This window comes from Pagrus major, chromosome 12 (genome assembly GCF_040436345.1).
Source record: "Pagrus major chromosome 12, Pma_NU_1.0".
Taxonomy (NCBI): Eukaryota; Metazoa; Chordata; class Actinopteri; order Spariformes; family Sparidae; genus Pagrus; species Pagrus major.
Genome location: NC_133226.1, coordinates 16,362,247 through 16,388,342, shown reverse-complemented (window position 1 = coordinate 16,388,342; position 26,096 = coordinate 16,362,247). Strand labels below are relative to the sequence as shown.

Genomic DNA, 26,096 nt, shown 5'->3' with positions numbered 1-26,096 from the left:
GTAAACACAGGATAACACACCATACGTTAACGTAATAAGTATTTTAATTGCTGTACAAGTGCTAATTTAATTCAAGCTTTTTGCATAATGTAAAATCATCCCGTCCATTCAATAGATGGATACCCTGTAACCAGATCAATCCCAATAGCAACATGATCAACGTCGTATCAATCACTTAATTCCAACTAACAAACAAATATGCAGTTAAAAAAAAAAAGCAAAACAGCAGTTCAAAAGGAGAAACCGTTACAGTTCATTTAAAAGTGTCAAATCATTCACAGAAAATAAGAAAATGATCAGTCTTGTTTAAAAAAAAAAAAAAAAAATCTTAATTTAACTTTAAGAACAAAATCTGAACCGTTAGAGAAGAAGGCAAGATGTTTGAGAAAGAAAAAACACAGTTCAGGTAACAATAACAAAACCGTTACAACATTTATAAAAAATAAAAGAACATCCGTCAACAACAGGCATTAAGACATTTCAACGTGTATCCCAGAAGAGGTTAAACTGATATGGACATCTGTGTGAACAATGGTTAGATTTTCATCGACTGACTGTTAGATGTGATGTAAAGCTACATCCAAGTGTGAGTTTACACTGAACGACAACAACAACAACACACACTGTGCAGCGCTTGGTCAGCCTCTCAGTCCAAGCTGAGCCACATTAATACGTTAGATTCTCTCACAAAGTGACTTTAAATTCACTTTGTCCCAACAGGAGGTTTGTTTTCTCTATGTTAAGCTCTCTAGCAGCACTGTGCTTTACTCTGACAGTGGGCGCAGGACGAACCATTGCACAGCGTTTCCGCCAAACTTCTCCCGGCTCCGTCCCACATTTACAGCAGTTCCTCCCGTGTTTTCTTGCCGTTTATAAAACAAAACACACCTCTTGTTATTCATCATCCCATTTTATGTTAGAGCTATTCACAAAACGTTCAGATTTCTTGTTGGTGGTCAGAAATATGAGCCAGTTGAATAAACTCACTCACTTCTGTGTCCACGCTTTCCTTTAGCCTTGAACAAAAACATCAAACACCTTTACAACAGAATTTTAGAAAAATATTCTTTTAAATTGTTAATAAAGCTTTTTTTTTTCTCCCATAGACACAACTTTCATTAAAACAGATTTAAGATCTTCTTCAGCACTGACAGACATCTACACACTGATGAACAAAATGTGTGTTCGCTAGAGGTCTTCTTGGCAAACACATGGCTTATTTCAGCTGTAGTATCGGCTTGTTATTTGCAGGTTCTCATCGTTAGACGTTAAGTCAAAAGGACAACATGACAGGATACATTTCAGCAGCCTGGCTCACTTCTCGCTGTCCACAGTAAAAGTAAAAACTCATTTGTGAGAAGAAAAAAAAAAAAAAGCACATTCATGGTTCTGATGTCTGAGCACTGCTGTGCTGATCAGACTGAGTTAACAGTGTGATGCGTCTGAGTCAGCCAGAAAGAAAACCACATCAGTTCCTGCTCCAGTGACGACCATCTGAGTGGATTAACCAACAGCGCTACTGAACTTAAAGTAACAGTTCACCCAAAAATAAAACAATTCAGTCATTATCTACTTACCCTTGTGCGAACGAGAAGCCGAGTGAAGCTTTCGTAATCCACAGAACGTTTCTGGAGCTTCACAGCAAAACAGCGTTGCAGCATTCTCCTGAACAACTGAAGCAGACGGGGACTTGTTTCAAAATGTAAAAAAAACAACCGAAAAGAAATAAAATGGCTCTATACAGCTTGTCCAGTATAATCCAAATCTCCAGAAGCCTCGAGATCCCGAATTGATTTTAAAAAAGATATTATTTAACCTTTTAAGCCAAAATCTTAATTGTAGCTGCTAGGCTAAATACATTAGCACGCTTGTCTGAAGTGGGTGCACGAGCTCCACTGGTAGCCTAGATCAATGAGAAAGTGCGATCTCTGCGTCACACACAACCGAGAGAGCTCCGTCAAATCTAACTTTGCATCTTCAAGCTTCTTTCAACTGTGCTAATTTATAAAGTAATGGTTTTAGTGTTTCCTTTTCCTGGATGCTGCAACAGAGAGAAATGTGCGAGTCGTTGTGTGCGTTCTTCATCGCAGGATGTATCAGTGACTTTCCACAGACTATCCACTACAAGAAAGACTATGGCTGTGGCGAACTGCTCTTCATCTGGATCATGAAGTGAACGCTTTTCACCAGGCGATCAGCAAAGATTCATGGTGCAAATTTATGAGCGTTCAAGCTCACGTGCCAACTTCGGACAGGGTTCTAATCAATTTGGCTTCCAGAGGCTTGGATAACACAGAGCGAGCTGTATGGAGCCTCTTTCTTTGGTTTTCTTTTTTACATTTTAAAGCAAGTCCCCATCTACTTCAGCTGTTTGGGAGAATGCTGTGAAGCTCCGGAAATGTTTTGAGGACTGCGAAACTTCACCCGACTTCCTCTCGGCATGGGGGTGAGTAAATAATGACTGAATTTCCAAGTGTTCCTTGAAACACAATGCAAGTTCAAACCTCAGAGAGCGAGCGAGGTGATCGTGCTGATCGATCACAGTGCAGGACACACCTGGCCAGCTGTGCAGAGTGAAGGACTCCATTACTAAAATGTGCAGAGTTAATGCAGCAGCATCTGTTAAGGACGAATGAAATTATCAAATATATTAAAGGACCATTGGTGTTTTCCCCCTCTCGTCTTTTAGCACATTTACAACCAACTACTTTCCATTTATTTTTCCAGCAGCAGGCAGCTGTTGTTCCTCTTTTCATCTCCTTATGAACAGTGTGGCTGCTTTCACTGTTTGAATAAAGGTTACAGCAGGTGAGCTATGTATGATCTATTGTAAACGGCTATAATTTACAAAAAAACACAGGAATGGTCCTTTAAGATGAACTATAAGTATAAAATCTCTACATTATTTACCAACAACCTCAGCAGCCAAATAAATTCAATGTCTTATTTATAGTCAAAGTCAAATTCATAACAGCAGATGTCTGATTGATTTGCTCCGGAGCTTTCAACTGTATCGCATGGTCTTATGTACCTCATGTTCATGTCTGCTTACACAAATGTCACTCTTGATCTCATAAAAAGGGCTAAAAGAATGAATTTTTAACTTTTAAGCCGACGAGAAGTCAGAACAAACTACCATCTGCTGAGGAAGATCATTTGGTACAATCAAAAGCTCCAGAACAGCTACTGAGACGGCCTTTTGGTGAGATCGTGCATAAACAAAAAGGAGCATAGTGGGACAATCTGTTTTCAACTTGCCAAGTGCTGTTAAAGGCTGTGATGGATTTAAAGTTTCAAACTTTCCAACAGACGACATTTCAGGAACATAAAAACTCTGTACAGTGCAGCACCTGATAGCTTTTTAAGACCACTGAGACGTTTGTGTCCACTACAGTAAACATTTTGTGCGTCTTTGGAAGCAAAATGTTAAGGCCTCCTTCATGTCAGCATTTCTTCATTTTTGTGTGACTGAAGCTGAACGAGACAACGCGGATCACGACGACGGCACGTCGCCGGGTGCGACGCAAAGTGGACGAGAGACGAGTTTTGCTCAGCCGATCTCCCGAGTGCAAATAAAACGATCTCCTTTAATTCTTAACGCATCGGAAGAGTCAAACTGCCTCTTTCAACAGATTTCATCAGAGAGTGGGACTGAAAGCAGGGAGGGGACGCTCGCTCTGATTCTTTGATAACAAACCTTTTCAGATACATTTCTAAATGTCCACTTTGTTCACAGAAAACAGAGGTAGCCCACAGACAAACACAATAACGCATTATGACCCATCAAAATGACGTCTCTCTCTTTAATATTAATTATCTTAACGGTTTAAATCTTTCCAACAACATTCAAGAACGTTAGTAACTGTTATCTTGGCGTTGAACACCAAAGTGTGGTCATAGTGGAGGTAGTGGTGACACTGAAGGGGCCGGTATACTCGGACAGAGGTCCGACATCACATTTCTATGACTTTTAAACCAACAACCCAACATTCACACCCTGACTCACCAGCTGTGTGGAGGTGAGAAAGGAGCAAGGGATCAAACTTCTCTCACTCTTTTTTTACTTTCTGAGCAACCATTTTGATGCAGCTCTATGAATTTCCTGCAGGACAGACTGAAAATCTGTCTGAAAATGTGAGCTTTTATCCCCGTATTTAACAACACAGCGACTCCCCAGTTCTAGTATAACCCGGCCATGACTGATGATGGCGCCTGGAGTCTTAGACATGAAAGACCGGTCATATTAACTGGGTTGTGGTTGTGATACTTGGGCTCTAGACAATAAAAGATGCAGTAAAATATTAGCAACACACGCCACAAAAACGAGTGGACAGTAGCTGACACTATGAGCTGTCCGCAGCAGCACCAAAGTTGAGCACGATGCATCCTGTTATCCAGTTGAAAATCAACTTTTTTTTTTTTTTTTTTGCAATTTTGTACTAATTAAAAGGGAAATATGTCTTTGAAAAAAAGCTCATAAAATATGTATTTATTTGCTATTGGAAACCTTTTTCTCCACGTGTTTTGGATTGGATGCCTGCCTGTAGACTAATTTAACATATGTGCATCAGCAGCTAGAAACTTACTATTATACCAACTGAACACAGCCTCTATGTTACATATGATTATTACTAAACTGCAGTTTTTATTTACAGGAAATAACGGACCCATAAAGTAAAGCATTAGGTATTTTGTTTTGTTGTTATGTTGATTAGTTTTTTTAAATACATTTGCACAGATGTAGACTCAGAAGTCTCGTAAAAGATATTTCCTTTGCTATCACACATAACAAAGAAAAGAAAATCCTCACGTTTGAGGAACTGGAACCAACGGTTGCTTGAAAAATAATTAAAACAACTAATCGATTATTAAAATAGTTGCGGGCTCTACAGCTCTACTTCCTTTCATAACTAAAAGATATTCACTGGTGCTGCTGGAGACAGCTCAGGGCAGAAGTCAAGTCTGAAACCGAGTACAAATGCTATTATAGTAAGAGCAAATGTCCATAATCAACACTTCCACGTGAGACATGAAACAAGCTAACTGACACTGATGCTGTTAATCAGTGTGGAGTTGCATTGCTGGTTGTCCACCCAGTCACCCTCAAGGCTCAGGGAGTAATAGGACATTTAGACTGACACGAGTTTCCTGTGAATCTCATCAAGCCCAAAACCTAAAGTACGCCGCTGCTTGAACACATCAGGTCGAAAACTAAAAAACCTCCTCAAAGACGTCAAAGACGAAATCTTCAGGGAAGCTATGTCTGCTAAAGGACACCTTGACATTTTGATTTGAGCCAGCTGTTTTCATTTCACAGGTACAGTTTTCTGCATCTGCATGCCAGATTCTCTGACAACTAAAGCAGATTGTTGGCATTCCTCATTGAAATGCGGAGGTACAATCCGCTGCAAAACAGTGGTGTTTCTGAGCAATAATAATGAGCAATCTCACCGTTAACTGATTAGCTAAAACAAAAAACCATTTGCTCATATTGAAACCAAGTGCGTGTTAATGAAAAGCGACTTTCAAAGTGTCAAAGTTTCCAGTTAAAGTCAAACAAAAACAGGTCTTTGTTTCCCTTCCCAAACAGACCCATCCTTATGTTACTACACCTACAGTACAGACAGTGGTTGTGTTGTTTTTGCAGGGGAAGCAAGAGACGCATCTACTCGAGTGGTTTGCCGGTAGAGAGAGAGAGCAGGGGAGGCAGCCATGCGACGTTATTCATTCAGGAAGAGCATGAGAGACAAAGAACGGGAGGAAGTGAGCAAGAGGGAACAGGAGGAGGGGGGTGAGATGGACTGAGTAAAAGCAAAGGCACGACAGATTGAGTAAAAAAAAAAAAAAATATCTTAACCCCTTCGTTTCACTAACCCAGGAGTGAGCACGAGGCTTGCAGTGGCTGGTGCGCCGGAGGGTGAGTTAGTCAGTCTGTAAGCTGACCCATCAGCTTACCTCCGCTACATCTCAGCGTGCCTCTTCCTGCTCGGTTAGCTACTAAACCTACTGACACAGTGATGGGGGTCTCTCAGGCAGGCTGGGAGGGAGCGTGAGCATGTGTTAGAGAGTGTTTGTGTCAGAGTGAAAAGGCGGCAGGGCTGGTCCTCAGTATTGTTCCTTGAAGTCTGTCTCGTCTGTCTCGTGGGCCCCCTGCAGCCCTCGGCTCTAGTCGGCGTCAGCCTCTGTTGATGTTCGGCGTCCTCAGTATCGGTACATGTCGTAGGTGCTGACCCAAGACGAAGGAAAAGCCCATGTGGGGAACCTGCGGAGGATTTCCTCCAGTTGAGCAGTCCTCTGGTCTTGTCCAAAGAAATAGTGGCCGGAGATTGCGACGGAGATCATCCCCTCGGGGCCTGATGGGTCCGGGTCCCTGGGAGGCTGGTAGAGGGAGAGAAAGAAAGAAAACCATGAGCAGAAGAGAACCAGAGCAGCAGTTTTTCCAAGAAAAATCACCTCATATTTACTACGCCGCATGTGTTTTAGCTTATGCTTAAGATTCTTTAGGTCACAGAGTTGGTTTCAACCCATGCAATCGTTAATGCAATTCAAAAAATTCTAATCTCTAAAATTAGAGTTTAATGGTTTTCACATGACATAGTGAAACTGTGCCCTGTTAAGGAGCTTATCTCCTGCAAACAATCACTCACTGAGGCCCTGAGGTGATGTTTGGCAGAAATCTAGATATGTGAGGAATGAAAAGAATGACATAAAAAAAAAAAAACATCAGCAGCATCTGTCTGGATACCAAGATGGACTCCAGGCTGTCAAAGGTACAGCAGTATCTAAAGATTTATGTTAGATTATGGGCAAGGACAGCGCCCTTAAAGGAACAGTTCCACATGTCGGAAAATATTTTCTTGCCGACAGTTAGATGTAAAGCTTGATACCACTCTCATATTTATATGCTGAATATGAAGTTGGAGCTAGCTTAGCTTAGCATTAACTGGAGACAGGTAAACAGCTAGCCTGGCTCTGTCCAAAGCTCCTCCAAAGCTGACTGATTTACATGTTGGGGAAGTATTTACCAAAATGTGGAACTATTCCATTAAATTCACACGTTATAACAAATCTATTTTACTGGGTGAAACTTAAAAGGTATGTAAAGTAATATTTAAAAAAAAATTCCATCACAATTTCTCTTCAAAACCAAAACTGAATGGTACCATTGACAAGCATTGATGATGCTTTCACAGACCACCTCCCTCGCCGAAAAACATAAAGCAGTTTGAATAATTTATATGAAAAAATATACAACACAGCCGAGATATGAAATGTTAATAAGCATAAAAAGTACTGACTGCCCCTTTAGCTACATGCGGTACCTGTATTTCAAACCAGAAGGTCCATGTGGGGGCGTCGAGGCCGTGGGAGTAGAAGATGAAATATTCCCCGCTCAGGTCAAACTGAGGCGTCCCGTCCCCGAAGGACCAGGTGGAGAGGCTGGCTCCTCGGTGAGGCATCAGGTACAGAGACATGTGGCTGGGACCTGCATGAGAGTTTGTCCAAGTTGTCATGGCATTGCAGATGTTCAAATTTGCCTTTACCATGAGTTTTTTTTTTGCCAACACAGCAGCGTCAATGTCCTTACAGTGCTCAGAAACTTGCCGAGGAAGATCGTCTGATATGATTGAAAACTTGAGAATGGCTATTAAATGGACATGTGCTGTGAGGTCATCTAATGTTTAGAAGATCAAGAATTAACTTTGAGGGAATCATTTAAAGTTGTTTTCAAAATGGCAGCCAGGTCAAAAGTCTCTAAAGTAATAATCTCAGTGCTGATTGTAAGACATGTCGATGGATATTTTCAGTTTACCCAGTCAGCCCAGATGCCTCAAGTCCAACTGAAGTAACGTAGTCGAGATGCAAGTCTTTATTTGATTGTGTCTCTTATCTCTGCATGCAACTCAACAATCTATCTAGATTTATCTTCATCTGGCCACATGACGCACTCCTGACCTTTTACACTGAAGGTCATCTTGATCGTGCCCCAGCTGGTCTCCTCTTTGGACAGCAGGCTGAACTCCACTGGAGAGCTGGGAGACACTTCTGGAGCAGGAAGGTACCAGTTCTTCCTGCGAGTACACCAAAAAAATTGAGATGAGGAGGACGTGAAAAGAATAATATTAATACAATAAAAATAAAGCTTCAAGGCTGTGGTGCTGACTTGCTGAGGAACTTCACAGGAAGGAACCAGGGGTAACCGCAGAAGGGCCGATCCTCTCGGCAGTCGGTGCGAACGCTGTCATTGATCTCGGGGATGTGGGGAGTGACGTGCTGTATGCCTGTGTAGTCAAAACTGTTGATCCACAGACCCGAGTCCCGGCTCTCCACCTGGCCCTGAAGATTGTGGAAGGTCCGTGTTGTGTGCTGTGGGGAGGGCGGATGAATAAAACGTTTTTCAAAAATGAAGTCATTTAGTTCTTTAAAGCACATTATGTTCAACTGGTTTAATGCATAATGTTCTACTCTTGATGGAGCTCTTTGTGAGTTACAAGAGCAGGTGGTCCCTTTTTTCCCCAATCACAAAAACGTTGGGGGTGTGGGAATGTCATGGTGTGAAGTGCCCCAGTTACAAAAACACATGTACCTGCTCCCGACAAAAGATTGCAATCATGCACGTAAGAGCCGCACTGCAGGCTGGTCAGTCAAGATCAGACACAATTGAACCAATAAATGCAAGAGACTGTAATTCTGCTATTTCTTGTCATCATCATTTTCTTTGTGAGAATTACAATAAATGCTTGTGTTTGTGTAAATGGGTCAATGACGTGACGCAATTTTTTTGTGTTCTTATGGTTCAGTTGAATTTAAAAAGGTTAAAATTTGAAAATAAACGTACAAATTACTTGCATACATTCTCTTTTTGAAGACCTCATCTAAAATTTCTGGATTTAATCAATTTTCAGAGAATATTCAGGGGATAATGGCAAAAATGTCAATGTGGTGTAACCATAAAAACTTCGTACCAAATAGTTTAACTTGTTCAAAAAAGGTGAAATTCTCAATAAAACACCCTATCAACTAGTTTGGCATAATCTTACATTTGTGTTGTTTAATAATGAATAAAATAAATGGAACACCATTGTTCTGAATATTATAATTCATTTGGGGAATTGTGTCTGTCAAGTCAACTTCCTAAAGTGTCAAGGTGGTGTAACCAACATTCAAGGAGCCATTTTGTTAATTTGTGCAAGAAGACCATGTCACAGGAAATTATATCACAGAGAAGGACCCCTGATTAGCCTAACTGCTGCATGACGAGGTCAGTAACTCTCTTTGAAATCTTGATAATTTGACATTTTTAGGGTATGGTCAGGTGTGCTTAGGGTTACATGTCAAATGGTATGACCCCAGGAAAACATTTATAATTCATAATAATTGTAAAACTAAGTATTTATTTTAAAAGATGTGTTTGAAATCTTCACACCAAGGCCATTTTGTCAAATAGAGAGAGATTCACCTGCCCTCAGATAAAACAATGGTCTCTGCCCTGGGACCAGATGAGACTAAACAGCCATGAGGAAAATCCTACAAAACAACTTCTGCCCTGAGACCAGAGGAGACAGTTGACTCCCTTTTGTCCAACTATGTTGCCTTAAAACAGAAAAATACGACTTCTGCCCTGAGACCAGGAGAGATTCACCTGCCCTCAGACAACTTCTGCCCTGAGACCAGGAGAGATTCACCTGCCCTCAGACAACTTCTGCCCTGAGACCTGGAGAGATTCACCTGCCCTCAGACAACTTCTGCCCTGAGACCGGGAGAGATTCACCTGCCCTCAGACAACTTCTGCCCTGGGACCAGGAGAGATTCACCTGCCCTCAGACAACTTCTGCCCTGGGACCAGGAGAGATTCACCTGCCCTCAGACAACTTCTGCCCTGGGACCAGAGGAGACAGTTGACTCCCTTTTGTCCAACTACGTTGCCTTAAAACAGAAAAATACAACTTCTGCCCTGAGACCAGGAGGGATTCACCTGCCCTCAGACAAAATTGTGGGAAACAATGGTCTCTGCCCTGGGACCAGCTGAGACTAAACAGCCATGAGGAAAATCCTACAAAATAACTTCTGCCCTGAGACCAGAGGAGACAGTTGACTCCCTTTTGTCCAACTATGTTACCTTAAAACAGAAAAATACGACTTCTGCCCTGAGACCTGGAGGGATTCACCTGCCCTCAGACAACTTCTGCCCTGAGACCAGGAGGGATTCACCTGCCCTCAGACAACTTCTGCCCTGAGACCTGGAGGGATTCACCTGCCCTCAGACAACTTCTGCCCTGAGACCAGGAGAGATTCACCTGCCCTCAGACAACTTCTGCCCTGGGACCAGGAGAGATTCACCTGCCCTCAGACAACTTCTGCCCTGAGACCAGGAGGGATTCACCTGCCCTCAGACAACTTCTGCCCTGAGACCAGGAGAGATTCACCTGCCCTCAGACTAATAAAATCTATTTTCATGTGATATTTTAAAATTAAGTAACTGTTTTCATAAGTAAACTTGCATACACTCTAGGTGGAAAGAAATATTTAATATTTCTCCTTTTTGTTGTGGTTACACCACTTGACATTTTCAGGGGCAATCAGTCTTATCTTTCGTAAAAAATAGTTCAAATTCTTTTTCAAATTACATGAAACCAACATAAATACAAAATATACATTTTAGCAAACCTGATGCAAGCTTTTAAAACAATTTTTTAAAACATTTTTGAATTGCTCATAATGCAAACCCTTATTTGTCACTGACCCGCATATTTTTGCTTGTGTGTGTGTGTGTGTGTTGTGTCTTTGAACCTGCAGGAAGACTCGTTTCGGCCGCGGGCTGTCTGGATTGCCTGAATAAGGAAAGAGAAGGCCGCAGGACATCAACAGGAACACGACGACGAAGACTGAGCCCAGACCGGCCAGGATCCACTTGGTGCTCCGTACCAAGTAGATGAAATGCAGCTGAAACAGACAGAGAAATGTGTTGCTTAAGCGGCGGAACAAAAGCACAAAATCTATTTGTGATTTGTGATTTCATGATGTGGGAATACTCACAAAAAAGGAAGAGAGGAAGATGGTTGCCAGGGTGACAAGGGAGGCCAGCACCACCTCGGGGGGTATTTCTGTGCCGCTGCGACCCATGATAGGTGTGAAAATCTCAAACACCACCCAGATGAGGAACATGAAGTGAACATACGGCAACGCCAGGCCGAACAGATAGAGCACGCTGTACTTCACCGATGCTCCTGCAGAAAGATGGAGGGGTTTATTGATTGTTGGATCAAACTGAGCCTGCCCCACAGCAAATAACCAGATCAAACCATTCATCATTTATGGTTTTGAACTTGGTTGTTCACATTAAAATTTACAGAAGCAGCTGCTGTGATTCATTAGAAAAAGAACTTGAATGGGGTTTTCAGAAGCCATTAGAAGAGACAAGTATTTTTTTTAAAGCATGCTGAGGCCTTCAGTCAAGTGAACAGTAGGAGCTAACAAAAGCCAACAGCTGGAGGTTAACTTTAGTTTACACACAGCAATTACTGTAGCTTAAGGACTGCCAAACTACCCCTCTTATACTACAAAGCACCAGTTTACAAAACCAAGAGAGCCATCAGTGAGATCATATTTACTGCTAAAAGGCTTTTCAGAAGGAGCCAACCAAACCAAAGTGTCCACCTACACCAAAGCTGTTACTTTCAAGCGACTTCTGCTTCTCATCAAGTTGGGAGTATCACTGTAAATAAAGTTGAGCTGAGGCTGAGTGTTTACCTCGATTTTTAAATTCCTTGGCCAGCAGTAGTTTGGTGGCCAGGGGGAAGGCCACCATTAGCATGGGCACGTAGGCTGAACACAGGCCCTGCTGGGTCAGCCACACCAGGCTGCAGCACCACAGCAACAAGCTGACGTCGAAGAAGAGATCACCAAGCTCCACCAGGCGTACACCCTGCAGGGAAAACACACACAATGAGCTCAATATACAAGAAATACATATGATCACATTAAAGACATTCATGGAATAACAATTTCTGTTTCAGCTGATATGCAGTTGAGGAAAAATCTAATTGTTGCGAGACCATCTGCTAATTTTACCATGTGAAATGAATACCGAGGACAAACAGACCTCTTCTTGTTTTCCTCCTTTCTACTCAAGTCATCATCCCAAGTATCTGCATACATCGAATCAGACTATTGGGGATTAAAGTCTGTTGACATACAGGAATGCTGGAAGTTTTTGTCTATGAACTGTCTGTGTGTGTTTTGGCTCCCCACTCATCAGATACGCAGCCTCTGAAATCCTTCATTTTAATTAATAAGTAACAAATAGAGCCGTTGAGGTCGTCTCATTGTCGACACATATGAGGAGATCTGTCGGTCAGTTCATTCTGGTAACTGCAAGACTGTAACCTCGGTTCCTATACACGAAACATTCATCACCAATAATAATACTTTTTTTTTTAACATCACTGCAAATAAGACTAACTGACCAAAATGAATGAAAATGGTTTGGAGAGAAGCTCCACTACTGCAGGGCAAACTCACTGACCTATTTTACACACATTACTGTGGGATTACTGAGAGGCTTGCTGCAACATTTTGTTAGAAAGCACATTTAAACGCACAAGTACACAAGGAAGCATTGTTAGATTAAAACGAACGTCAAGGTCGAGGCTTTACTTAGAGGCGCTCAACCAGCTTTTTTCTCACATTGACCTTTGGTTGAATGAATTGACAATTAGCTGTTACTGTATACTGTACAATGTGTGTACTCTCTTCATGTACTTGTAACCAAGGGAGTGCGTCAGCAACTGCCAGATAGTACATGTAAATATTAAGGAGTAGTTAATGTGATTAACTAAAATTCCTTATTTAAAAAAAGGAAATATCCACATATTGAGTCAGCTATAACATTTGAATAGTGTAGCGTGGCAGAGAGTGAAAAAACTAGTTAGCACATGACCAGAGAAGTTGAAACAGTTAGCTAAAAGTAATGGATATAATGTTAGAATAGTGAATAAATTGATCAAATAGTTAGTTTAAAGTGAAGGATAAACTGTTGAAATAGCTTCAGGTAATGGATAACTACTTGAAATAGTTAATACATTGTCAAAACATATAGCTTAAAGTAGTGGATAACGGTTGTTAGCAAAAATATGGAATACATGGTGAAAATTGTTAGCAAAAAGTACTGAATAAATGGTTGAAATATTAGCTAAAAGTAGTGGATAATAGTTGTTAGCAAAAAATGATGGATAAATGCTTGTGATTTAATGCTTGTAATTGCTAAAAGTAGTGGATAAATGGTCAAAACTTTTAGCTTAAAGTAATGGATATATGATTGAAATTGTTAGCTCAATGTGGTGGATAATGACAGTTGAATGGAAATGGAAAGCCAAGGTAGTGGATAAATGTTGAAATATTAGCTAAAAGTTGTGGATACTGATTATTAGCAAAACATGGGAAATAAATGGTGAAAATTGTTAGCTAAATGCAGTGGAAAAATGGTTAACTGTTAACTAACAGTTGTGGCTAATGGTTGTTAGCCAACATCACAAGTCAAACATTAGCAGTGCTTGAGTTCATTTCTATCATTTCATCTACTCTAATTTCTATCTGCTCTAAACTTGCCAGTCGTGTGTAGCTTCTTGTAAAAGAAAGTACCATTAAAACTGATATATTCTGCTCTTTCAATGGATGATTTGTTACACTGGTGATGAAGCTTTATACGGTCTGGGAGAAAGGCTCATCTGTGTCCTTTCTGAAAGTGGCCTTGAAAAGATGTGGCTCATAATGTGGTTAGCTCCAGATAAAAATCAACTTTCCTTAATGGGTTCGGTCTCAAATAAACACTTGTGTTTTCTAAATGTTAGATATACAATATGTCAATTGAACCTCAAGTTACACTTCCTCAGGAAATGCGAGAATAGGCTTTACCATTAGCAGGCACATATGTTTATATTTGAAGATGCTCAGTCTTCAAAAAGCGCAGTAGACAGGTAATCTGGCACTATGTAGCAGACAATATTTTGGTGAATGTGCGACACAGATGGCCGATGCCTCTAAAATTTCATAATTACACACACAGACACACACAATCATTCACAAATAACTGCTGTGCTGTAATCATCATGGTGAAAGAGGAACTGTCTCGCCTTCTCTCTGCACTTTAGTCCCCATTAAATGTGAGCTCATCACAAGATATTAGGCGTGAGGGATATAATGTGACTTCCTATTTACATAAAACATTATGCACGAATGCAATGAGGAAGAAGAATTGGACCTCATTCTTAAAACGTGTTTTATATGATAAGGCATTATCGTTAAAGATATTAATCTAAGTCAAGCTGGTCAGCATTTTTTCGGCTTCAGCAGAGACAACATTTTAACAATCACCTCTGGCCTAGACTGGTGATACACATCAGTTTGTCATTCAACTCTGCAGTACAACTGTATTTTAGAAAGAAGTGGAATCTTCTATACTTAAAATATTTTACCTATACATGCTGATTGCCCTTAAAGTTAGTGTTCAAAGATAAAGGAATAGCTTAACATTTTGGGAAATACGATTATTTGCTTTCTTCCTAGAGTTAAATGAGAAGATCGATACCATTCTCAAATCTGTCCTGGAGGCAGAGCAAAAAGATAGTTAGCTTAGCTTAGCATAAAGACTGGAAGCACCAGTACCTTCACAGGCAATGAAACAGGCTAGTTACAAGAAGCAATGAAACTCTTCTTCCCAAAATGTCCAGCTACCTGCTTTTAAAGGAAGCATTCAAACACACAACTTACTCCGAAGTATAAGTTTTTGGCCAGCGTGTGAATGAGGATCATCTTGCCCGTGGCAGCAGTCCCATACAGGCAGATGGAGGCGTAGAAGTGAGTGTACCAGAACATGGAGCGTCCCAGCAGAGTGACGATCAGAGCCACGATCAGCACTGACAGCAGGGTGACAAACCAGCTCAGGACTGCTACACCTGTAGCACAGGCCAGATCTCTGACATAGCGACCACCTGAGAGAGATGCAGATGATTTATTATGAATAAATGAAGCTACATTTAGCGTGATCTGTTGCACTAAATCTTTTATGCAGCGCCAAGTAACTTGTTTGTTTGCGTGGAAAAATGATTAACTGTTTCATATTTGATTACTGTAAACATTCAGCAACAACTATTTACATACTACAATACATGTTGCCAAGTATCCTTTTCGTAGTTTCTTGGATGTTCAGGACAAATTTCAACCCAATTTCAACAATTCAAAAATAAGCGATTGTGGGGTGTGTTTGGAGCACAGCTATAGAATTCTGCAAGGACATTTTTATATGGGAAGGCCTCAGTGAGTTGGTATGTAATGGCCCAATTGTCTTGTGTAAATCCTCTGGCTGCCAATAAAAAGCAACATTAAAAAAACAAAAAGAATGGGCCACAAAGAGGAAAACAAGCAACACACCCCAAGCACAGGAAATGACATGACATGATATGATACGCATCCACCAAAGGAAACGGCGACCTACCTCCGTTGCCCGGCAGTGAAGCTTTCTTGGCCAGATAGAGGAAGGTGGCTGTGGCTACCATGTAGTTGAGGATGGTGCCAACGCGGGCTGGGTAAGCCACCACGACTACCCCTAACAGGTCAAAAAACACCATGTTGCCATGACGATACTCGGAGGAATCTGCCAACTTCTCTGACATAACGAGGTACCTCAGCACGGCCAGGATGTTGTCGCCTGAAAACAGGAAGTGAGGTGAAGAGGCTCAAACACAAACACAATAAAGCTCTGTGAATTGATTTCTGCAGTAAGAGTACGTCAGGTGGACAGCTGGAGGGCAGGAGCAGGACACGATCTTAACTTAAAACCAGATCAGGGTAGGAGACCGTGTGAATTAATGGACAAACTGCGAAGTGAACGAAGAAGTTTGCTCCATTGTGGTTTTTGGTTTCGACCTTTTGAACATCTACTCCCATAATCAGAGGAAGTACATTGCAGAGAAAATGAATGATTATGAAAGTGATAACCTCACTGTCACATGAGGAAATGGATCGTCCTTTATAGCGCTGTCACATCATACGCAGATTTACTGATGACTCGGTATAACCTTCTGACCAGCAGGGACAGACTGTGGCACTGAGATAGTGGCCTTCGTCATTCCTGCACAGAGAGCCAGACAGTATTTCCTGCAGCAATAAAAGCGTGTGCACATGACCACCATGTTAATGAGTGAACAAACGGGAGTCTGTCTGTTACTGGAATTATGGAAGAATATTCAGGCTGCAAACATACTAAAAAAGTGGCATCATGATCTTGCACATACAACACTATACTCTCCCACACGTACAATAATAATAGTACCATTCTCTCAAACACGCAACTATATTCTTATACTCACAATACAGCTTTTCCCATGTCAGGATATGTGAAAAATGTGAAAAAATCTCACCCACACACACTATTGTTTTATTTTAAACACCTCCATTCTGTCATAGAAACACTACTATGAGTGTGTGATATGGTTTGTGAAAGACGACGGTTGTGTATGTGTGTGATTTATGACCAAACTGCCTCTCGTAGTTATACAACACTCGAGTACCAGAATATAGGCCACGTAGAGGACTTCCCATGAAACTGGCTCCGATCATGACCCTGAATGTAGATGAGAAATCTTGCTACGTGAAGGATCAGTAAGAGGTCGCCGTGTTGGTTACTGCTGCCTGAGGCTAAGTTCCTTTTATCTGTGCCTTTCTATGTGCTGCTGCCTGCATGTCTGCGCACACACGCACACACATACACACACACACACACACACACACACACACACGCACACACACACACACTCAGAGGAGACAAAGCTCCATTGTTCTTCCGCCTGGTGGGCTCTCTGTGGCCTGAGAGTGTAAACAAGAATGTACAACATCTACTTGTTCGCTGCTAAGCGGAACGATTCTGCTTTTTGAGTTGACCACAACGCCCCTGAGTTTCACTATGACAAAACAAAACGATGACAAGATTAATTTGAAGTCATTTTTAATCATTGCCATGCTCTTGTTTATACGTCTACATAATATCCTTACAAACAGATACAAGCTACATTTGATTTTTAACAAAGCATTAGAGCAACGCTAACCTTGCAACTTTCCCCACTTTGCCTACAGGCAGATGTGTGAAGTGGGTGCTGAACCTGCTGTTCATCACAGGCATCAACAGAGCGGAGCTGCTGGTGTAGCTTCCTCTGTGCTGTACCTACTCTCCACCTAACAAAACTGTTCTCCTCTACAGGACTAAAAATACCTTCTACCTCCCTCTGAAATCTCACTTTCGCTCTCTAATAATTCATGCCTTTCATGGTGAGTTAATGTATACAGAAGAGGAGGAGAGGGATGTCCAGTAGCTGCTGAGAGAGAGGAGAGAGATGCTAACTGTCTCAGGTTTTTAGTGCTGACTGACTGGATTCTCTGCGAAGCACAGCAAAATCATTCGGCAACACAGTTGCACAAGCTAAACGAGGGCAAGTGCAACAGTAAATGTCTGTAGCCGTTTTGTATGTATGCATTTCTTAGTTCTCGGTGAAATAATGAGATCAGCAGAGTGCTGACCGGTCTGCAGCCAGGGGGAAAGAGCACAAATGGACAGCGTGCTTTTGTGTCTGTGACAAAAACAGTGTTGGCAGCAGTTTTTAACCCACACCAGTCGACTGCTGCAGTGACCGCTTTCTCCTTGAGAGAAAGTCAGACACGCCCACCAGCTAACATGCGCTGAATCTATTTGCAATAAGTGTTAAATAAAAGATAGAGGCGTTTTGATTTCAGTACACGTAGGTATAAGTGGAAGCACGTGTGCTTATTTACATACCAGCTCTCTGTATCGAGTCTGTCAGGATCCGGTCAGCAGTGTCGTACTTGGTGTGGTAGATGAAACCATTTTCAATGAAAGCTAGATCAATGCCTATAAAAAAATAAATAAATACACATACACAGAATACGGTAAAAATTTAGAAAAAGTAGATATCCATTAGCCACCACCTCGACACAGAAAGATTCCATATTTTCATGATTTATTTCTATGCTGTAGTCTGAAGATTGTTCAGCATTACCTGGGATGTTGCCAAAGTCCCTGTAGATGCGGAAGTCAGTGTCTGACGGGATGATGCCACTCTGAAAGACCTCCTGGCCGACCACAGAGGCAAAGGGGTGTTTGGCTGCGTGAACGTAGGCCTGGACCAGCCAAGGGTTTTCTGGACCTTTTGTGGAACAACAGGAAGAACAAGATTTAAGGTTATTTGATATATCTTTGGCACAAAGAATAATCATCCTATGGAAAAGGTTTATTACCATGGTTTTATAACCCTTGCTGTCTTTACTATGCTAGCTGTTAGTGGTTGGGGGGTGATTCTTAGACGCATCATGGTTCTCTCTTGAAAGATTATGTGTTGATGCAGAAAAAACAAAAATCCGACATTTAAAACGTCGTCCTCAACATTATAATTGCCTGTTACAATTTTGTAAGACTGGGCTGTATGTTCTTTACGGCTGAAGCAATTAGATGGTGAAAGGTCTCAGACGCAAGACATGTGCGTCATGTTTACTTTCTGAGCTAGGCTACTTTATTAGCCTTGTTGTAAGCCTGTTTTTTAAAAGGTTAGTCCACTCAAACTAGGTGTGTCACACAGTGAGACGATTTAAATCATGTATAGAGATCAAAAGCCCTCTGAATGAGGGATGTGATGTAGACAATTAAGCTTGTTTAATGTGCAGAACATGTCAGTTGCACCGAGTAAGTACATCAGATAATGTCTTACATATAAATGCATTGTAACAGGCACCTCAGGAACCATAATCAGGTTAGCAATCCATATAGATACTGAACAGTGGCAGCCTGCCACAAGGTAAATGGCTGCCAACAAGAATACAGCAGTGCTTTCATTTGCAAGCTTTCCTGATGACAAGAGACAGAAATGTTGATGGAGGGCTGCTCACAGAAACGTGTGCAAAATAAAACACAGAGAAACCGGGCCAATTTGTCGAAAACAAACTGTACAGTACCTGTCTGGAAAACAACCTCCTTGCCCCCGACACCTGCAGCCTCCAAGTTAATAAAGGCTCGCACCTGCTTGGCCCAGGGATGCTGAGTAATGAAACCATGACTGGCCTGAAGTAGCAAAAAAAAAAAGAGACAAAAGAGTTGGTGAAAGAGAAAGTAAGACAAACAAAAGGAGAGGAGACTTCTTTATATCAAATGACAATCCAAAGTGGTGAAGACTGTCCAAACTGTAAAATATGTGTTGGTGTCACTTTATTTTACCTGCAGGATATTTTCCTCCGCCCCATTAAAGAGGAAGATAACTCCATGATGAAGAGGAGTCGACTGGTTGGCCAGAGAATGGAGGACTTCCAACATCACTGCACAGCTCACTGCATCATCACTGGCACCTAAGACAAGGAAACCAGTGTGTGTGTGTATCAGGCAACAGAAGCTTGGCCTGGCATTTATACACAGACTCATGCAATTGTTCACCCAGATCACCCAGTTTTCCTGAGAAGGTGGCTCAGTTTGACATGAGGAAACATGCAGATTATTTAAACTCTGAAGAGCATACGATTCAGACAAATTCACAAACGCATAAGAATAGAAGAGGGTTGGCTCCGTCTGCAAAGTGCAAGCATGAGAAAAATGCGGCAAGCTGGTAAAAATCCAGCTCCCACTGCTCGTCTCCACTACTGTCGAGAGCACAAAGGAATAGGGTTAATAGCGAGAAGAAAAGAAAAGACCACGTGAACAGAGCATGTGACGCGGACAGATTAGAAATGTTAGTGGTGAGGAACACAATTTACTGAGAATAAATGCGAAGAAATGGGGGGAAAAACTGTCCAAAGATCAGAGAGACAAAAGTGAGACATCATGTGCTTCGGATTTCTGGATTTAATTTGCTCATGAGGAAGGGGTGAGAGCCCGTTCACTGTTCGTCTGGGTCCCATTCCTGCTGCTGTCGCTGCCACTTGTGTCACCTACATATTAATCCCTGTGCCCAAAAGGCTCCGTGTGAGCTTAGAAGATGGCAAGTGCAAAGCAAAGCCTGACTAGTTCACCTGTGCAGATAATAGCTTCCAAGGGGAAAAATGTAACACTATATATCAAGTGAGTTTGCTGTCCTGACTGCTTGCGTGAACATAGAATAATGTGGACACGAATATGTGCACTACGCTCTTTGTCCTTCCCTTTTTTCCTTTATTATTTTTGCAGGAACAAGAAGTGTTTAGAATTCCAACATATCAAAGGCTTGGCAGGCAAGCGGTGGCCATGAAAACATATGTGTATCTTCCTGCTCCACACCTCTTGGATCAATTTCCTTTTGCCAGTGAAGCTGTGTGAGCACATGTGTGTGTATGTGTGAAGTGGGAAAACATGTCTCTCCAACAGGCTGAAGGGTGTGGAGTGAAAAACAGTGAAAATTCCTGAGTTAAAACGAGAGAAAGGATGGCTACACTGTGCTGCCGATGGTCAACGAACACTGTTATTACTGTACGGTAGATATGATCCCCTGATTGCTCTGAGCAGCTTCCTGTTAGAAGCACAATATAGCTGTTTATCAGATATACAGGAAGTACTTTGGATCCTAATTTTCTGGTATGGCTTGCTCTGGCTGACGAACTAACACTGTGAAGTCCACATGACCACTGTGCTCAACACTGACACAAATGAGGCTATTATCAATATAAAACACCTCGGGACTTGTATGCTGACACCTATGGCTTGAGGAAAACAGCTGCAGGATTTTTCCACAGCCATGCTAGCAGCTCTGTGAGGTTGTACTGTACCAGCTTAATGCTCACAAAGAACAGCTGAGGATTCTGGGACAGTCTGTCTCTTGTCTGTATTTAGACAAACTGAAATATTGACCCAATGATTAGGGCCGCAAGTAAAGATTATGTTCATTATTGATTAATCTGACAAAAATTTGCTCATCACAATCTCGCAGAGCTCAAAGTGACATCCTCGAATTGCTTCTTCTGTCCAACCAACAGTCCAAAATCCAACAAATGTTTGACATGTTTGCTTGAAAAATGACAGAAACAATCAATTAATTATCCAAATAGTTGCAGATTCATTTTCTTTGGATTGTTTAATCATCTTATGGCTGCAGCTCAATTGATGATGCCACTAGATCAAAAGTGAGGGGATCAAAGTTTACAATTCATCCTCTGGGGACCGTGAATGTCTGAACCAAATTTAACGTCAAACCGCTGACCGGTAGTTACGATATTTCACTGTGAACCACAAATGAGAACCTCATAGTGGTCTTACAAGAAATATCAGGGGATCACCAAATTCAGTAGGATTCATCCTCTGGTGAACATGACTGTCTTCACAAAACTTCATGGTAATCCTTTAGATAGTAAACACTGTCACCCTTAGAGCCATGCTGCTGAAAATGAAAATACAAACAAAGGAATTTGCTGTAAAGTGCTGGTCAGACCCCAGCTCTTCCCTTACAGCCTCGTGAAATGACAGGACACAATGATTAAACCCAAAATGAAACCCTGCAGATTCACTATTCAGTTGGAAAAGACTGCACATGAGGGGTTGTGCCAGATTTGAGTCCTTTTCTTTCTAGTTTGTTTCTAGTATTTCTAGTTTGCCACACACTAATGTGCCAATGTTTTCTGCATGTACCTACATGCAAACTGTGTGCTACACCTGCTCATCTTAAGCTCAGTAATGCCTTCAGTGAGAACTCACATTTACCATTTTACGTGAAAATTGGTGAATATATGCAGGTTTTTCAAACACAGGTAAGTCCGCTAAAGATAGGTAATTGTCTCCTTTCCTGTTGCCAGTCGATGTTTGCTTTTCTGTGTTTGTTTTTTTTCTGGTGTGTCATGTTCGATGTCACAAACGTACCTGAAAACGGGGAAAAGTAGAAAGCAGCTAAGCTAGTGACAATGTTATGGTGGTACGTCTTTATATATTCAACTTTTAAGCTCAAGACCAACTGAACAAGTCTGAGCGCTGCGTGAACGGAAACTGATGAACTTTTTGTCCAACGTGAAAGGGGTACAGCAATAGGCAGGAGTCTTCAAGTACCTGGACTGTTGGCCACTGTGTCAAAGTGGCAGTTGGCGAGCATGAGATGCTGCGTTCCGCTCTTAGGCTCCAGCCTGACAGCGATGTTGGTGACACGGTCATAGAAGCTGGTGAAGCCTCCAAGAAAGTCAATGGAGAAAGTGCCAGTGGGACGCTGCACGTCCACCGTGAGCTGATGGGGGCCCGCTGCCGTTTCAACCCGGATCTTCTCGATCTGCTCCAGCAGGTAGCCCACTGTCAGGACTTCATTCTCCGGGCTGCCCACCGGCCGAGGGCCGACGCTGGTGATCTGCTCCAAGTGTCGTCTAGATGGTGAAGTGAGGGTTAGAGTGAAGAGAGACAAAGAGAAGTGTGTGAAGGGGCAGTAAACCAGGTCTTTTTTCTTCCTTTACAGCATATCATATTTATTTCCTGCAGTTCACGTTCACTCTTCTCACATTTCACGTCTTTGTACGTGTGTTTGAATGTGAGCCTGTTTCAACAGTGTCTCATTTCAGTCACTTGAAGCTGGTTCATACCAAAATTAAGTTCAGGTTCAAAATAATATACCTCTCATTTTCATTTATGTCACACACAGATACTGTTGGTTGAAATGAGGTTCTATACAGGTTAGCAGTGCTACAAGATACAATTTCAATTATTGAAAGGGGGGGGGGATTTCATAGCATAACAACAAACTTGACTTTCTAAAAATTTCTCGAACAGAAAACTTTACAGGGAATTTAATTATCAAAAATCACCCCAAGCATCTTTTTCTGCATTATAATCTCTTTTAAAAACATTTAAAATGGAAGATCTTTCCAAAGTGACGAAGGACAGGACTAGATCTAAAATCTAGTCTCAATTCTCAATTTATTTTTCATTCATTTCAAATGAATTGATTTTAAAAAACAAACCGGGTGTAACCCATCTTTGTTACGTTAGCCGAGTCCTGACTTCGAACAACTGTGCTGACTCAGTCAGGTTACTGTATGGCATGCTCCTGAATTACTTTGACCTGATCTTCCTTGTCACTGCACAGACTCCCTTAGGAGATGGAAACAGGAAATTAAGCCAAGCAACCCATACGGCATAAAAAAAGAAAAACAGATGTGTTTCCTCATGTTTTCTTTTAAGAAGCTGCTGCTGGTGTTTGCTGAAGCTGTTGAAGAAAGGCCGATGTTAGCTTCACTGGCCACACCAGACAAAGTGCTGCTGTGGTAGCTGATGCTCACGGCCACCAAAAACCATTATCGCTCATCTAACCATGGTGTGTGACGCCATGTGTTGTTATCCAGCTGTTACAAGCATGGCTCAAATACAACAGATGTTTGCTTCTCCTCTGTTTTCTAGTGGCGACAAGGATGTCCAAACTGCTGCTCTCATTCTTTTTAAAGCAGCCTCTCAGGTGCCGCTTCATGCTCGGGCTCATAATTCAAATCTGGATTGGCACGGCATGGACTGTTGAAAGCCATGATTGTGAACAAAGAAGCTCAGAGCCCTAATCAGTTGAAATGCTGCACGCCTGACTCATTTATAGAGCAACCAGCCAGATGACGGCAAATCCCGACGTCCAGCACTTTCAAGGGCTCAACATCAGCCCTGCGGAGCGAACCTCAGGTTCAGAGCCATAATCCCTGTCGCTCCTTCTCAAAGGGACTGAAAATCTGATAAAAGCTTTTGCACTGTGATACTCAGGAGCTTGGTTTATCTAACAGGATGTATCATATTTCCATAGTCACGTAGACAGGCTGCATGTTATTATTAATTAATCTGTCTGATTGTTTTGTTCATAATCATGTTGTATAAAATGTCAGCGATACAAGTTACAAGTGCCAAAAATGATGCTTAAGATCGCACATCCCAGTGATATTAATATGATGATATTAAACTTAAATAAACCGTATTTTCTCACGAATATTGGGATTTTTTTTTGCTTGATATTAACTTAAAAACTGACTTCATGTAGAGGCAACATCAGTTTTATCGTCCACTTTTATGTGTCAGTTTACTTCTGTTTTTCCTCTCACTTCCTGTCCTTTCACTTTGTGTCTCAATCTTTCAGAGCTGCAACTAGGGATTACCTTCACTGTCGATTTCTTTTCACGATCAGTCGATTAGTTGTTTGGTTTGTCTAACATCGACGAACGGTGAAAGATGTCAGCGTTTCTGTTTCCTGTTTCCGAGGTGACATCTTCAAATGTCAAAAGATAATCTGTTTACTGTCACAGAGGAGAAACTGGAAGCTGGATTGACTTCATTTCTTTACAAATTACTCAAACAGTAATTGATTAATTTAATAGTAATCGATTAACCGGTCTACAATGTCATGCTACAATGCTACAAGGCCCCTTACTGTCAATAAACTTGTCCTGTGTTACCTGCCATCTACTTCCCGAGCTTTCTACACGTTTGGATTTGTGGTTCCTGGAATGACATCCTTGTTTTTATGTCAACAGGAGGTGTTGACTTTTCTGCTGGCTACATTTCTTCAAAGATAACACCTACAGGCTGCTGTACCTCTACTCACCTGAGCCTACCTGCTCTAACCGTTACACACCGTTAAAACACCTGTCTACCTTGGGAAGTGGAGGTGGAGGTGAAGGGGAGGAGACACCCGGTAGTGGTTTCTAGGCGGGTCTGTTGCCAAACTAGAGGAAAGGTTAGCCAAGGCTCTGCTTCTCGAGACAGTTAGCTAACACTTAAAGACAAAAAGGGGGAGAAATGTGTCGAGCGAGGGATACAAACTCACCTAGCTCTCACTGCGTTGAAGTCACCGGTCGGCTTTCCAATGACGAGCTGCTGTAACGACAAATGAACGAGTCCCCACAGCACAAAAATAAACACAGACACCAGGGAAGCTGCCAGCCCTTCCCGCAGCAAGTACAGGCTCACTTCGGGCTTCCTCTTCGGGTCATCGCTGTAGCCGTTATTCCCGCACCGGTCCCGGGAACCGTCGTTATCTTGCGCTACATAATTCTGGGTCCCAAAGGGTTTTATTCTCCTGACAGCGGTGTCGCTCTCCATTTTTGAGCCAGCGGTACATCAGCTGCAAGCGTCGCTCTCAGGCGTCGCTTTTTTTCTGGTCGGCTGACGGATCGCGCTGAGGGACAAACTTGAATGAGAGGGCGGGCGGCGGAGGCGCTTGAAAAATGACAAGCAGGGGAGGAAGCGTAAGCATCCTCGTAAAAGCACGAGACGAAATGAACCGGCTGAGTACTCGGTAGTAGTGTAAGTATCCGCTTTGACGCGAGATCCGTAAATCATCATTTAACTCTTAGCAAGACAGCAAAAAAAAAAAAAAAAAAATGCAATCCGGGAAAATGTCGAACTATTCCTTTAACGTGAACTGAATGAACTCCCTGTTTAACTAAGCAGGCCTAATCCGATCCAACTGAATGAAGGCAATAATTCTTACATGTGTAAGATTTACAACCAGTGTTCAGCTTATCTACTGAGTAAAAAGTAGCAATAGCATGATGAAAAATGTCACTGGCAGATCATTTAAGCATTTGCAGAAAAAATGTACTAAAAATGTACAAAAATAAAATGTAAATTTTAACAATAGAGAGGCATGTAGAAAAAGATTTATAGTACCTTTCAACAAGAAGACTCTTTCATGCAGACAGAATGCCCAACTTGAGAGTGTACTATATATATTACCCTATATTATGGCATTATTATCACTGAAATATTACCATAGGCTATAAAAAGCATTATTATGTCATTAATGTTAAAGCTGGTTAGGCTAGATCTAATCTTAACTCGTTGGTGCAATATGTAAGAATTTGTAAGAAGAAACATTGACCTGTTAAGCCAGAGTGGAGCCCAGTTAGGCTATTTTTTGTGAAAGTGAAATATATAGTTTGGTACCTGAGAAAAAAACAGACGGTGCCAAAATGTGCCAAGATTCTGCCCGAGTGCTCTGTACTAAAACCTCTCCAATTTTGTTCTCATTCACTTTATTAGCATAAAAGTTGGCAGAGGTAATGTTCAGATGTTTTGCTTTGGTTTGCTACAGATCTGGAGCTGCAGCTGCATCATCCCTCAGTGATATTCA

The 26,096-nt window shown here is 41.7% G+C and overlaps 1 protein-coding gene across 1 annotated transcript; it reads right to left on the bottom strand.

Moving 5' to 3' along the window:
- Positions 1-26: 26 nt before the first annotated feature.
- On the bottom strand, positions 27-25,063 carry ermp1 (endoplasmic reticulum metallopeptidase 1). The gene is made up of 15 exons (XM_073478051.1): positions 24,789-25,063; positions 22,058-22,362; positions 19,277-19,404; positions 19,018-19,123; positions 18,069-18,215; positions 17,828-17,920; positions 15,494-15,706; positions 14,770-14,990; positions 11,752-11,926; positions 11,038-11,228; positions 10,792-10,944; positions 8,165-8,367; positions 7,957-8,072; positions 7,323-7,486; positions 27-6,378 (listed from the first exon to the last, which is right to left on the bottom strand). Exons 1-15 carry the CDS (start codon positions 25,061-25,063, stop codon positions 6,202-6,204), a joined length of 2,667 nt encoding a protein of 888 aa, XP_073334152.1. The 3' UTR covers positions 27-6,201.
- Positions 25,064-26,096: the final 1,033 nt, after the last annotated feature.